At 44.8% G+C, this 12,500-nt stretch overlaps 1 protein-coding gene across 1 annotated transcript in view; it reads right to left on the reverse strand.

Moving 5' to 3' along the window:
- LOC143288966 (iripin-3-like) overlaps window positions 1-11,083 on the reverse strand; it is a 12,104-nt gene extending 1,021 nt beyond the window's left edge. The window contains exons 1-5 of the mRNA XM_076597663.1: window positions 10,432-11,083; window positions 6,778-7,047; window positions 2,702-3,006; window positions 1,450-1,746; window positions 1-676 (exon numbers count right to left, since the gene is read on the reverse strand). The exon at window positions 1-676 is cut by the window's left edge and continues 1,021 nt beyond it. Of these exons, the coding sequence (XP_076453778.1) occupies window positions 302-676; window positions 1,450-1,746; window positions 2,702-3,006; window positions 6,778-7,047; window positions 10,432-10,522 (1,338 nt within the window). The 5' untranslated portion in view covers window positions 10,523-11,083 and the 3' untranslated portion in view covers window positions 1-301. The remainder of the gene's footprint in view (window positions 677-1,449; window positions 1,747-2,701; window positions 3,007-6,777; window positions 7,048-10,431) is intronic.
- Between the last annotated feature and the right edge of the window lie 1,417 nt (window positions 11,084-12,500).

A 12,500-nucleotide genomic window follows, 5' to 3' on the forward strand; every position in this document is an offset into this window, starting at 1 on the left:
CCCCCCCCCCCAATGATGGTATCATTGCTATTCTTGTTGTTGTTGTTGCTGTTTATTGCCGTTAATGCTTTTTTTTTCTTTACCGTTTAATACATAACTGAGTCTGCTAATGTTGTTTGTTTTGTTTGTTGCTATTGCTGTTAGTTTTATTTATCGTTTAGGATCCAAAATAACGAGAATGCCTCTCTCCCTGTCACTGTTGGTTGCTGTTACTTGTTATCAAGGCTGTTGTTCGCCCTGTTAACGACACCATGCAGACGTTCCCCCCCCCCTTGGAATCGAACGTCGCAGAGAGAGTCCATCACGAGAGTTCACGAGGATCCGTCACGCGACCAATGAACAAGTTGATGCCCAAAGTCTTGTCCCTCAGCACAAACATAAACGGGTGGTTGACCCGGAAGTAGTACACGTACATCCGGGACACCAGCCTCAATCCCGTGGAAGCGGAAGCGGATGTTCCATTCTCGCTGACCTCAATGGCGGCTCGGTGAACCATGGTCTGCACGTAAGGGGAGTTACTCTTCTGGCCGTTCTTCTTCCTCTTCTGCTGCTGTCTCTTCGATTCCAGTCGGGTGAAGTCGGCTTCCTTCGGGCTGAACATGCGGCGGAAGCCCAGCTTCTTCATGGCTTCGTTGAGCAGCATGTCCGTTTTGAACTTGAACTTGGGCAGGAACACCTGAATGTGCACATGGCACAACGATAATAATGGTAATAATGATGACGACAACGTGAACAAGGTGAAGGACTACTGCTACTGCTACTTCTACTGCTGCTGCTGCTACTAATAAACAACTACTACTACTGATGATGATGGTGATGGTGATGATGATAGTATATTAATCATGATAATGATGATAACGATACTACTACTACTACTACTGCTGATAATGAAGATGAAGAATGTCATTCTCTAACTTTGAAGTGTCACCCATTCAAGTTGACACGTCATTCTGTCACCTTGAAGTGTCACCATTTCACCTTGCAATGTCGATCTCTCACCTTGAAGTGTCACCCACTCACCTTGAAGTGTCACCTATTGACCTTGAAGTGTCACCCTCTGACCTCTAGCTGACTTTAACCACTCAGGCCCAGTAGTGTTGCAACAACATTGGATCATCGATATAGCGACATACTTCTTCATCTTCTTCGTTCGTGGGCTGCAACTCCCACATTCACTCGTATGTACACGAGTGGGCTTTTACGTGCATGACCGTTTTTTCACCCCGGGCCATGTAGGCAGCCATACTCCGTTGTCGGTGGTCAGCGACATACAATATCGGGAACCAGGAACGAGAATCCCCCCTACTCCCCGAAATACACCCCCCACACACATACATACATACACACCCACGCCCACACAAACAAACATCCAACCCCCCAGGCCCCTCCACCCTTCCCCTCCCCCCCACACATCCCCAAACCCCTCCCCCTACCCCTCCACACACTCACCTTAGCCATCCTTGCCCAGTGCGGCTGGGCCAACATGCTCTCCATACTGAAGCGCCTCAGCTTCCTCTCCAGGCGGGGAAGGCCGTCATGGTGGTCTGGCAGCAGGATGAACAGCCCGTAGCGCCCAGCCTGTCCATAGGGGAGCTCCAGGAGCGTCATCTCCAGCTGGGGGAAGTGGCTCCTCGGGAAGTCGGCCTTGGCCGTCATGGTATCCACAGGGACAGGGTCCTTGGCCCCAGGGGTCCAGAAGTTTGCGCGGTGAGTTTGTCTGGGGTCGAACGGGGTCCGCCATGCGCCCTGTAAGTGATGGGTTGAGGGGTTGGGTGCAGAGAGGGTTTGGGGGATGCTGAGTTCGATTCCATTCTTCTTCTTCTTCTGCGTTCACTCGTATGCACACGAGTGGGCTTTTACGTGTATGACCGTTTTTACCCCGCCATGTAGGCAGCCATACTCCGTTTTCGGGGGTGTGCATGCTGGGTATGTTCTTGTTTCCATAACCCACCGAACGCTGACATGGATCACAGGATCTTTAACGTACGTATTTGATCTTCTGCTTGCATATACACACGAAGGGGGTTCAGGCACTAGCAGGTCTGCACATATGTTGACCTGGGAGATCGTAAAAATCTACACCCCTTACCCACCAGGCGCCGTCACCGTGATTCGAACCCGGGACCCTCAGATTGACAGTCCAACGCTTCAACCACTCGGCTATTGCGCCCGTCGTTCGATTCAATTCAGTTCAAAACACTTTATTGTCTACTTCAACGCAAAGGGGTTTGGGGGATGTTGAGTTCGATTCAGTTCAGTTCAAAATACTTTATTGTCTTCTTCAACCAAAACAGAAAAAAAATGTCAAGAGAAAAAACGATTAACTGACTCCCCCTTTCCTGATCACCAAGCACACACCAGTGCTTATTTAAAAGGGTAAAAATATACCCATTGGTTTTTCTGTTTGGTTTATTAAACATTTTGATTAAGGAATCTAGACAAAATACTTCAGAAGAAGAAGGAGGAGGAGAAGAAGAAGAAGTGTGTGTGAATCAGAATCAGAATCCTGTTCATCATCATGAAAACCAAAACTAAGCAGAATCAGAGTGACTTTAATGTTTATGGACACAATGCAAAACGTAAAACCAAGCGAGGGTGGTGTGTGTGTGTGTGTGTGTGTGTGTGTGTGTGCGCGCGCGCGCGCCCGCGTGCGTCTGTATCTGCTCGTAACATTCACACACAACCACGCCACCACATGTACCTGAAAAGACATCCAGTTGAAGAGCCACAGCGATAGCTTGCTCTCCATTTCACCTGACCCCGGCATAAGACCGTCCAGCTGCTCGGAGATGTTTTCCCTGCGCAAGCCATCAGGAAGCGTCGTCGCGTTCCCGCTCCCTTGGGGGTTGACGTCGCGTTGCTTTCGGCCCGGGGAGGTGTCGATGCGATGAAGGTAGGTGTGGAGGTTGTCCCTTAGGATCTTCTCCAGGCGTTGTCTTGGGTGCACCCGGCGTCCGATCAATGCTCCGTTGATGGACTCCACAACTTCGGAACTGCTGCCATTGGCTGTGAACAATATCATTATCATAATTATGGATATTTGCATGGCCGGCTCCCATCCTCCGTCGGAGACCAAACTCTTAGCGCTTTACAAACACTGGGTGATGATGATGATGATGATGATGATGATGACATTGGATACCTATATATCGTCTATCCTCGGTCGGAGACCAAGCTCTAAGCGCTTTACAAACACGGGGTCATTTGCACAACAGACTGCCTACCTGGGTAGAGCCGACTGACGGCTGCCATTTGGGTGTCATCATTCATGTCCTGTGTCATTCAATCAGATTTCAGGCACGCGCACTTACACACATACAGACAGAAACGGAACATTTTACGTGTATGACTTTTTTTTTTATTCACCCCTCCATGTAGGCAGCCATACTCCGTTTTCAGGGCTGTGCATGCTGGATATGTTCTTGTTTTCATAACCCACCAAACGCTGACACGAATTTCAGTATCTTTAACGTGCGTATCTGATATTCTGCGTGCGTATACACACGAAGGGAGTTCAGGCACAAGCAGGTCTGCACATATGTTGACCTTAGAGATCGGAACAATCTCCACCCTTTACCCACCAAGCGCCGTTACCGAGATTCGAGCCCGGGACCCTCTGATTGAAAGTACAAGCTTTAACCCTTTCACCGCCAAGCTCGCATTTATGCACAGGCGTGATAGAGGACCCATGTCACTGAAAGGTGATCATTCATTGGTCTGTTATCCATGAACCTATTGCTCTTTATGTTCGGCGGTAGAACAGGCCATATCTTCTACACATCACAGGTGGGAATCCCCAGCTATTCTTAGACACCATATTTTCTGTGTTTATAGCACAAGGAAATGTTGCACTCTAAATTGACTGGCGGTGAAAGGGTTAACCACTCGGTTATTGCGCCAGTCATGCTATGTATGATAGTCAGTCGTGTTCGACTATGACCACCAGAATAGCAGAGGAGGCAACTGCTATCCCTACTATCTGAGGCAGAATTCGATTATAGTGGAGAGTGTCTTGCCCTAAGTTACATCCCCACTCTCTCGGCCAAGAGGGTTTTAGGACAGTCGGCGTTGGGATGGTTCCCAAAGGCCAACTAGCCCACAAGGTTGCAGCACTAAGAGCCAGTGCAACGTCGCTTCCTGGTTTGAGAAGCATTGACCTTCGCAAGTTTCAGTTTCAGTTGAGGCGTCACTGCGTTCGGACAAATCCATATACGCTACACCACATCTGCCAAGCAGATGCCTGACCAGCAGCGTAACCAAACGCGCTTTGAAACCTTCGCAAAAGACTAAGCTGTGAAATGACTTCCCGTTGCAGAGGAGAAACCATTGATGACATGGCTCTCACTTTGCTGTTGGCCCAACTGTAAACTTATGCCAGTTCTGTGATGTAAGCTGAGCGTTAGGAATGCGTTAAAGGTGAAACTATTTACTTATTTATTTACTTACTTACATACCTACTTACTTACCTACGTACTTACTAAGTAGCCAATCAAGCCCTATGGCATGTAAGGCAACAACGAAGAACCACAACTCTCGTTGGTTTTTTTTTTTTTCCGGCCAGTCTGTGTGTTTCAGGGTTTTGAGTTCTTTGACTATTTCGCGTAAGGTGTTCTGTTGTCGTCCTCTTTTTGCGCCTACCTTCACGGTTAGATTAAAAATTAAAGGGGCCAGCAAACTGAAGTGGCATGGACACAACTCACGATAAACTACCGAATAGGACAAAACCCAGCAATTGTGTGGAAGAGAACTGAAAACAGAGGCTACATGTCAGCACGCATGTCCTATGTGTAAGTTCATCGGGTTTTTTTATTTTAATTTTTATATTATCATTTCTTTTTTGTACTGAGTAGTGGTCCGGCTTGTGTTCTGTAAGTATCATGTTCCCAGTGCATGTCTAAGCGCTGTAAGATCTCACAAAGGGGTCTGTTTGGGACCGGAAAATCCAAAAGGAAAAACCCACTCTGTTTGGAGGCGAAGAAATGCTGTATTCCCACACACAACTGGCTCAGCTTTAAAAAGGTTGCTGTGACATATGCAGTGTTAGCCAATACACTACACTACACTACACTACACTACACTACACTACACTACACTACAATACAATGCAATGCAATGCAATACAATACGATGTCCCGTGTGCAGCATGCACCTAGCGCACGTTAAAGAACCCACGGCACCAAAGGGTAGTCCCTGGCGAAAATTCTGTAGAAAAATTCACTTCGATACGAAAATGAATCAGTTTGCAGGCAGAAAAAATACGGAAAAAAGAAAGAAAAAAAAGAAAGAAAGAAAGGTTTGTGCTCTAAGTGAAGCGACGCGCTCTCCCTGGGGAGAGCAGCCAGATTTTCATCCAGAGAAAACCTGTTGTAACAAAAGGAGTAATACAATACAATACAATACAATACAATACACAGTCAAGCCTGTTATTGCAATATATTACAACGCCACGCAACACAGTTGCAAGTTTATGAGCTGGCGAGAATGTTAATGTGATGGAGAATATTGCATTGGATTGCATTGTATTGTATTGTATTGCATTGTATTGTATTGTATTGTGTTGGATATGGATATTTGGATATTTATATAGCGCCTATCCTCGGTCGGACACCAAGCTCTAAGCGCTTTACACACACGGAGTCATTTACACAACAGGCTGCCTACCTGGGTAGAGCCGACTGACGGCTGCCATTGGGCGCTCATCATTCGTTTCCTGTGTCATTCAATCAGATTTCAGGCACGCAAACCTACACACTTGTGTTGTATCTCTGTATAAAATTTGGACTGCTCTCTCCTGCGTCGCCACAGTACAGTGCCACCCTTTCTTTCCTGTATGCAGGTGTGTTTGTTTTTTCCCATCAAAGTGGATCTTTCTGCATAATTTTGTCAGGGACGACCCTTTTGTTGCCGCGGGTTCTTTTTCGCGCGCTACGTGCATGCTGCACACGGGACCTCGGTTTATTGTTTCATCCGAAATACTGTTTATTATCTATTGAAAGAAAGAAAGAAAGAAAGGAAAAAGATAACCAAGAAAATAATATGTAAGAATGGAAAGCTTTCAATCACCTTTAATCTTTAAAGAAGATTCCTTGTTCTTTCTTTCTGTCTTTTCTAACTTCTTCTTCTTCCTCCTCTTCATTCTTTTCTTTCTTTCTTTCTTTTCTAACTTCTTCTTCTTCCTCCTCTTCATTCTTTTTCTTTCTTTCTTTCTTTTCTAACTTCTTCTTCTTCCTCCTCTTCATTCTTTTTCTTTCTTTCTTTCTTTTTTTCTTTCTTACTTCTTCTTCCTCTTCATTCTTTTTCTTTCTTTCTTTCTTTTCTAACTTCTTCTTCTTCCTCCTCTTCATTCTTTTCTTTCTTTCTGTCTTTCTTTCTTTCTTTCTTTCTTTCTTTCTTTCTTTCTTTCTTACTTCTTCTTCCTCTTCATTCTTTTTCTTTCTTTCTTTCTTTCTTTCTTCGGGTGAACACCTTCATCCTGTTGAAAATCACTTCACACTTCTTTCTGTCGTTCTTCCTTTTTCTTTCTTTCTTTCTTTCTTTCTTTCCCTTCTTGTACTCTTTTCTTCTTTTCTTTTCTTTCTTTCTTCGGGTGAACACCTTCATCTTGTTGAAAATAACACACACAAAAAAAGAAAAAAGAAAAAAAGTGTGTATGAAAATATTCTCTGGGTTTTAATTCATAACAGTTCCAATCTTTTTACCCATTGTAAATTTGGAGGATTTCGCAATACCCAAAATTTCAAACATTCATAAAGAGTACAATAAACAAAATGAACTTACCACCAGTATTTGTGAACATCTCGTGGATGCGTTCGAATCCCTCCAGAATCTCCTTCCGCCTCAGCAGGTTGACGTTGAGGTGGTCCCCGATCTCGCTAGCGGTCCGCCCGCCCGCCACCATGTACGTCACAGTCAGCAACGTCATCACGCTCCACGGGGAGATGATCAGGTTGCCAGGCTTGCGGGACAGCGCTTTGTACAGTCCTGTGCTCAGCTTCTGGTGAGCTCGTATGATCGTCTCCTGTTCGAAGCCATTGCTGTCGGATTCATCTGTGAGGGGGAAAAAAAAAAGAAAACGAAAAACAAGGAATAAGTTGTATTGTATTGTATTGTATTGTATTGTATTTCTCTTTTTGTCGCAACAGATTTCTCTGTGTGAAATTCGGGCTGCTCTCCCCAGGGAGAGCACGTCGCTACACTACAGCGCCACACCCTTTTTTTGTATTTTTTTCCTGCGTACATTTTTATTTGTTTTTCCTATCGAAGTGGATTTTTCTACAGAATTTTTGCCAGGAACAACCCTTTTGTTGCCGTGGGTTCTTTTATGTGCGCTAAGTGCGTGCTGTACACGGGACCTCGGTGTATCGTCTCATCCCAATGACTAGCGTCCAGACCACCACTCAAGGTCTAGTGGAGGGGGAGAAAATATCGGTGGCTGAACCGTGATTTGAACCAGCGCGCTCAGATTCTCTCGCTTCCTAGGCGGACGCGTCACCTCTAGGCCATCACTCCACAGCCTAGGCTGTGAATGAATGAATGAATGAATGAATGAACAATAGGTTAATGAATGAATGAACAATATGTTAATGAATGAACGAACGAATGAATGAATGAACAATAGGTTAATGAATGAATGAACAATAGGTTAATGAATGAATGAATGAATGAACGAACAATAGGTTTATGAATGAATGAATGAACAATAGGTTTATGAATGAATGAATGAACAATAGGTTAATGAATGAATGAATGAATGAATGGATGAATGAATGACAATCTGTCTGTGAATCAACCAGTGAATGAATGAATGAATGAAAAAGAAAAAAGAAAGACAAAAACCAATAAGTAAACGAATAAAGAATGTATGTATGAATGAATGAATGAATGAATGAGTACTGATAAACAACAAATAAACTAATGAATGAGTGGATGGATGATGGGTGAGTGAATGAATGAATGGATGAACAGATGAATAAACGAACAAAGGACTGGATTGGTGAATAAACGGATAAATGAAATGAACGAATGCAAAAAGTAAAAGAATGAACGACTGAATGACTGACTGACTGAGTAAACAAACAAGAAGCAAACAAATGGCTGACTGAATAAATAATTGACTGACTGACTGACTGAATGCATGGATGAAAAAGCAAACAATAAGTAAACGAGTGAATGAAGGCATGAATAGATGAACGAATGAATAAATGAAGAATAAGAGAACGAATGAATGATGGAAGGAGTTAACAGTGAGTCAACGAGTGAACGAGTAGATGAATGAATGAATAAATGAATAAATGAACAATATGAGAACGAATGAATGATGGAAGGAGTCAACAGTGAGTAAACGAACTGAATGGATGTGTGGATGAATGGATGAATGAAACAGCGAAAGGATGAATAAAACAGTAAGTAGAGGAACGAAGGAAGAAAGGAGCAAACAAATAACAGTAACCGAATGAATGAATGAATGAATGAACAATACACACACACACACACACACACACACACACACACACACACACACACACAACGGAACACTGGGTTGAAAACATTGACTCTCAAAAAAACAACAACAAAAAAACATAACCTCTATTTGCAGAGTACGGCTCAGAATAATTATGCAGCATCGTAATCAACAAATAAAAAAATAATTATACAACTTCGGTCACACGCCCTCCCACCCCTCTCAACCCCTGCTCTCTCTCTCTCTCTCTCTCTCTCTCTCTCTCTCTCTCTCTTTCCCTCTCTCTTTCCCTCTCTTTCTCTTTCCCCCTCTCTCTCTTTCCCTCTTCTCTCTTTCCCTCTCTCTCTTTCCCTCTCTCTCTCTTTCCCTCTCTCTCTTTCCCTCTCTCTCTTCCCCTCTCTCTCTTTCCCTCTCTCTCTTTCCCCCTCTCTCTTTCCCTCTCTCTCTCTTTCCCTCTCTCTCTTTCCCTCTCTCTCTTTCCCTCTCTCTCTCTTTCCCTCTCTCTCTTTCCCTCTCTCTCTTTCCCCCTCTCTCTCTTTCCCTCTCTCTCTTTCCCTCTCTCTCTTGTCTTCCAATATCTCTTTCCCCCTCTCTCTCTTTCCCCCTCTCTCTCTTTCCCTCTCTCTCTTTCCCTCTCTCTCTTGTCTTCCAATATCTCTTTCCCCCTCTCTCTCTTTCCCCCTCTCTCTCTTTCCCTCTTCTCTCTCTTTCCCTCTCTCTCTTTCCCTCTCTCTCTTGTCTTCCAATATCTCTTTCCCCCTCTCTCTCTTTCCCCCTCTCTCTCTTTCCCTCTTCTCTCTCTTTCCCTCTCTCTCTTTCCCTCTCTCTCTTGTCTTCCAATATCTCTTTCCCCCTCTCTCTCTTTCCCCCTCTCTCTCTTTCCCTCTTCTCTCTCTTTCCCTCTCTCTCTTTCCCTCTCTCTCTTGTCTTCCAATATCTCTTTCCCCCTCTCTCTCTTTCCCCCTCTCTCTCTTTCCCTCTTCTCTCTCTTTCCCTCTCTCTCTTTCCCTCTCTCTCTTGTCTTCCAATATCTCTTTCCCCCTCTCTCTCTTTCCCCTCTCTCTCTTTCCCCCTCTCTCTCTTTCCCTCTCTCTCTTGTCTTCCAATATCTCTCTCCTCTCCCCTTCTATCTCTCGCGCCTTGTATCTGTGTCTGTATCTCTGTCTCTCTGTTTCTCTCTCCTTGTGTGTGTGTGTGTGTGTGTGTGTGTGTGTGTGTGTGTGTGTGTGTGTTTAAAAATCAAGTCGCGTTTTAAATGTGTGCTTTTTTGTGATAAGTACTTGTCTACATTTGTTTTTGCTGCACCTGATGGCATTTTCCTTAATTAAATGATAAAGTTATTCTTATCTTATATGGAGTGGAGTGATGGCCTAGAGGTAACGCGTCCGCCTAGGAAGCGAGAGAATCTGAGCGCGCTGGTTCCAATCACGGCTCAGCTGCCGATATTTTCTCCCCTTCCACTAGACCTTGAGTGGTGGTCTGGACGCTAGTCATTGGGAAGAGACGATAAACCGAGGTTCCGTGTGCAGCATGCACTTAGCGCACGTAAAAGAACCCACGGCAACAAAAGGGTTGTTCCTGGCAAAAATCTGTAGAAAAATCCACTTCGATAGGAATAACAAAGGGGGGGGGGGAGAGGGAAGAGGAAAACAGAAAAGGTATAAAACTACAGAAAAAAGTGCATAACAAGCATGCAATTACATTTAACAGTAACAATTCAAGAATGACAATTATAATAATCAGAAACCATTAACACAATTTTGAAGTACATTAAAGGAATATAGAAATAGGGCTATGAACTAATGCCTTTGAAAGTTCGATCATAATAACCTCGTCAGAAATGAATTTCCAAAAATCACCTGCAGCATAGTTAAGAAAATGATGACCACTGCGACCATGGGATGATGATGATGATGATGATGATGATGATGATGATGATGATGACCACAACAACAACGACAACTCCATACCCTTTTCGCCCTCATCCGTTGCCAAGGTAACCGTGCACAGCAACGTCACCGCAGTCCAGAAGAACAACGCACGGTACATCTTCCTCGTCATCAATGCTCTCTCACAGATATCTATATATATATATCTATATCTCTCCCCAAATCCCTGTGCCGCAAACACTTCTCCTCTGAACACAGAATACCAGAACCTGGCAATGTTCTATCAATGCTTCGCAGTTTTTCCCTTTCTTTTTTTTTTTTATCACGAAACCTCACAATTTTTGTGTTCTAAAAAGTCAGACAAATATTTTTCCTTAGAAGTATAGGCTTCACAAAAATGAATAAACTTCTTCTTCTTCTTCTTCTTCTTCTTCTTCTTCTTCTTCTTCTTCTTCTTCTTCTTCTTCAGCGTTCCCACATGAAACAAATCTTCACACTTGTATCAAAGCCTCCTCCAAAGTTTCTCAAATGCAGCCTGGATTCTCTTCAGCTGTACAACAGTGATGGGGCTAGCTGGTAGGTTTGCATCATTTGTCGTCCGCGTCGTCCTGTAATAACTGAAGGGCATTGCAGGCTACAGTCAGGCATAGGCGTAGTACAACACTACGTGACAAGCCAAGAATGCCATCAAGTGTGTGTGGGGTGGTGTGTTGCTGGTATGGAGACAGCGACTAGATGGTGGGGATGATATATCGTGTGAGCGAGATGAGGATGGGGCAGACTGATACTCCGGAAGAGCTCTTGAATACTCGTCTCTCATTGGACACATCCGGAAGTCCTCTTGATTCAATGAGTGCTTTACAGTGTTTGGCTGTTGCGAGTGGGGCTGGTGGCAAACCTTGTCATTTTTGTCGTGTTCCCTTCACCACTAGCCCACCAGTGCTTCGTTGGCTACTGGCTCTGTGTGTGTGTGTGTGTGTGTGTGTGTGTGTGTGTGTGTGTGTGTGTGTGTGTGTGTGTGTGTGTGTGTGTGTGTGTGTGTATGCTCGAGTAACGTTGCAGCTAACAAAACAATCGCTGCTTCTGACTGTGTTCAGCTTTATCATTGATTGATTGATTGATATGGATACTTATATAGCGCCTATCCTCGGTCAGAGACCAAGCTCTAAGCGCTTTACACACACGGGGACATTTGCACCACAGGCTGCCTACCTGGGTAGAGCCGACTGACGGCTGCCACTGGGCGCTCATCATTCGTTTCCTGTGTCATTCAATCAGATTTCAGACGCACACGCATACACACTCAGACAGACATGTAACATTTTACGTGTATGACCGTTTTTATTTACCCCGCCATGTAGGCAGCCATACTCCGTCTTCAGTGGTGTGCATGCTGTGTATATTCTTGTTTCCATAACCCACCGAACGCTGACATGGATTACAGGATCTTTAACGTGCTTATTTGATCTTCTGCGTGAGCATACACACGGAGGGGGTTCAGGCACTAGCAGGTCTGCACATATGTTGACCTGGGAGATCGGAAAAATCTCCATCCTTTACCCACCAGGTGCCATCACCGAGATTCGAATCCGGGACCCTCAGATTGACAGTCCAACGCTTTAACCACTCGGCTATTGCACCCGTCAATTGTTTTTACATAACTGGTCTTCGGGAACCATCCCCAACACCGACTGGCCTACAGCCCTCTTGGCTGAGAGAGTGGAGGGGTGTAACTTGGGCAAGACACCCTCCACTATAGTTGCCAGCCGGCCCAGATAGTTGGGACAGCAGTTGCTTCCTCTTGCTGTTCTGATGGGCATGGTCGGGCATATAACATCATCGGCTGCGGCTGCCTTCACCTCTACACTCCATCTCGCTCACTACGATCGGCTTCGGATCCACTCCGTTTACGCATACCCAGATTCAAACACTCGACTGTTGGCCGCCGTTCTTTCTCTGTTTCTGGGCCTTGCGATTGGAATGAACTTCCTCTTTCGCTTCGTCAAGTCTCCACACTCAGCTCTTTCAAGTCTGGCCTTAAAACCCACCTCTTCCCTAAATAGCCTCCCTTCCCTGCCTCTTCCTTGTCTTTAGTTTCTACAGTTTTAGAGTTATGCATGCGTGTGAATGACTGGTGCGAAAGCGCTTTG

This window comes from Babylonia areolata, chromosome 13 (genome assembly GCF_041734735.1).
Source record: "Babylonia areolata isolate BAREFJ2019XMU chromosome 13, ASM4173473v1, whole genome shotgun sequence".
NCBI classification, from domain to species: domain Eukaryota; kingdom Metazoa; phylum Mollusca; class Gastropoda; order Neogastropoda; family Buccinidae; genus Babylonia; species Babylonia areolata.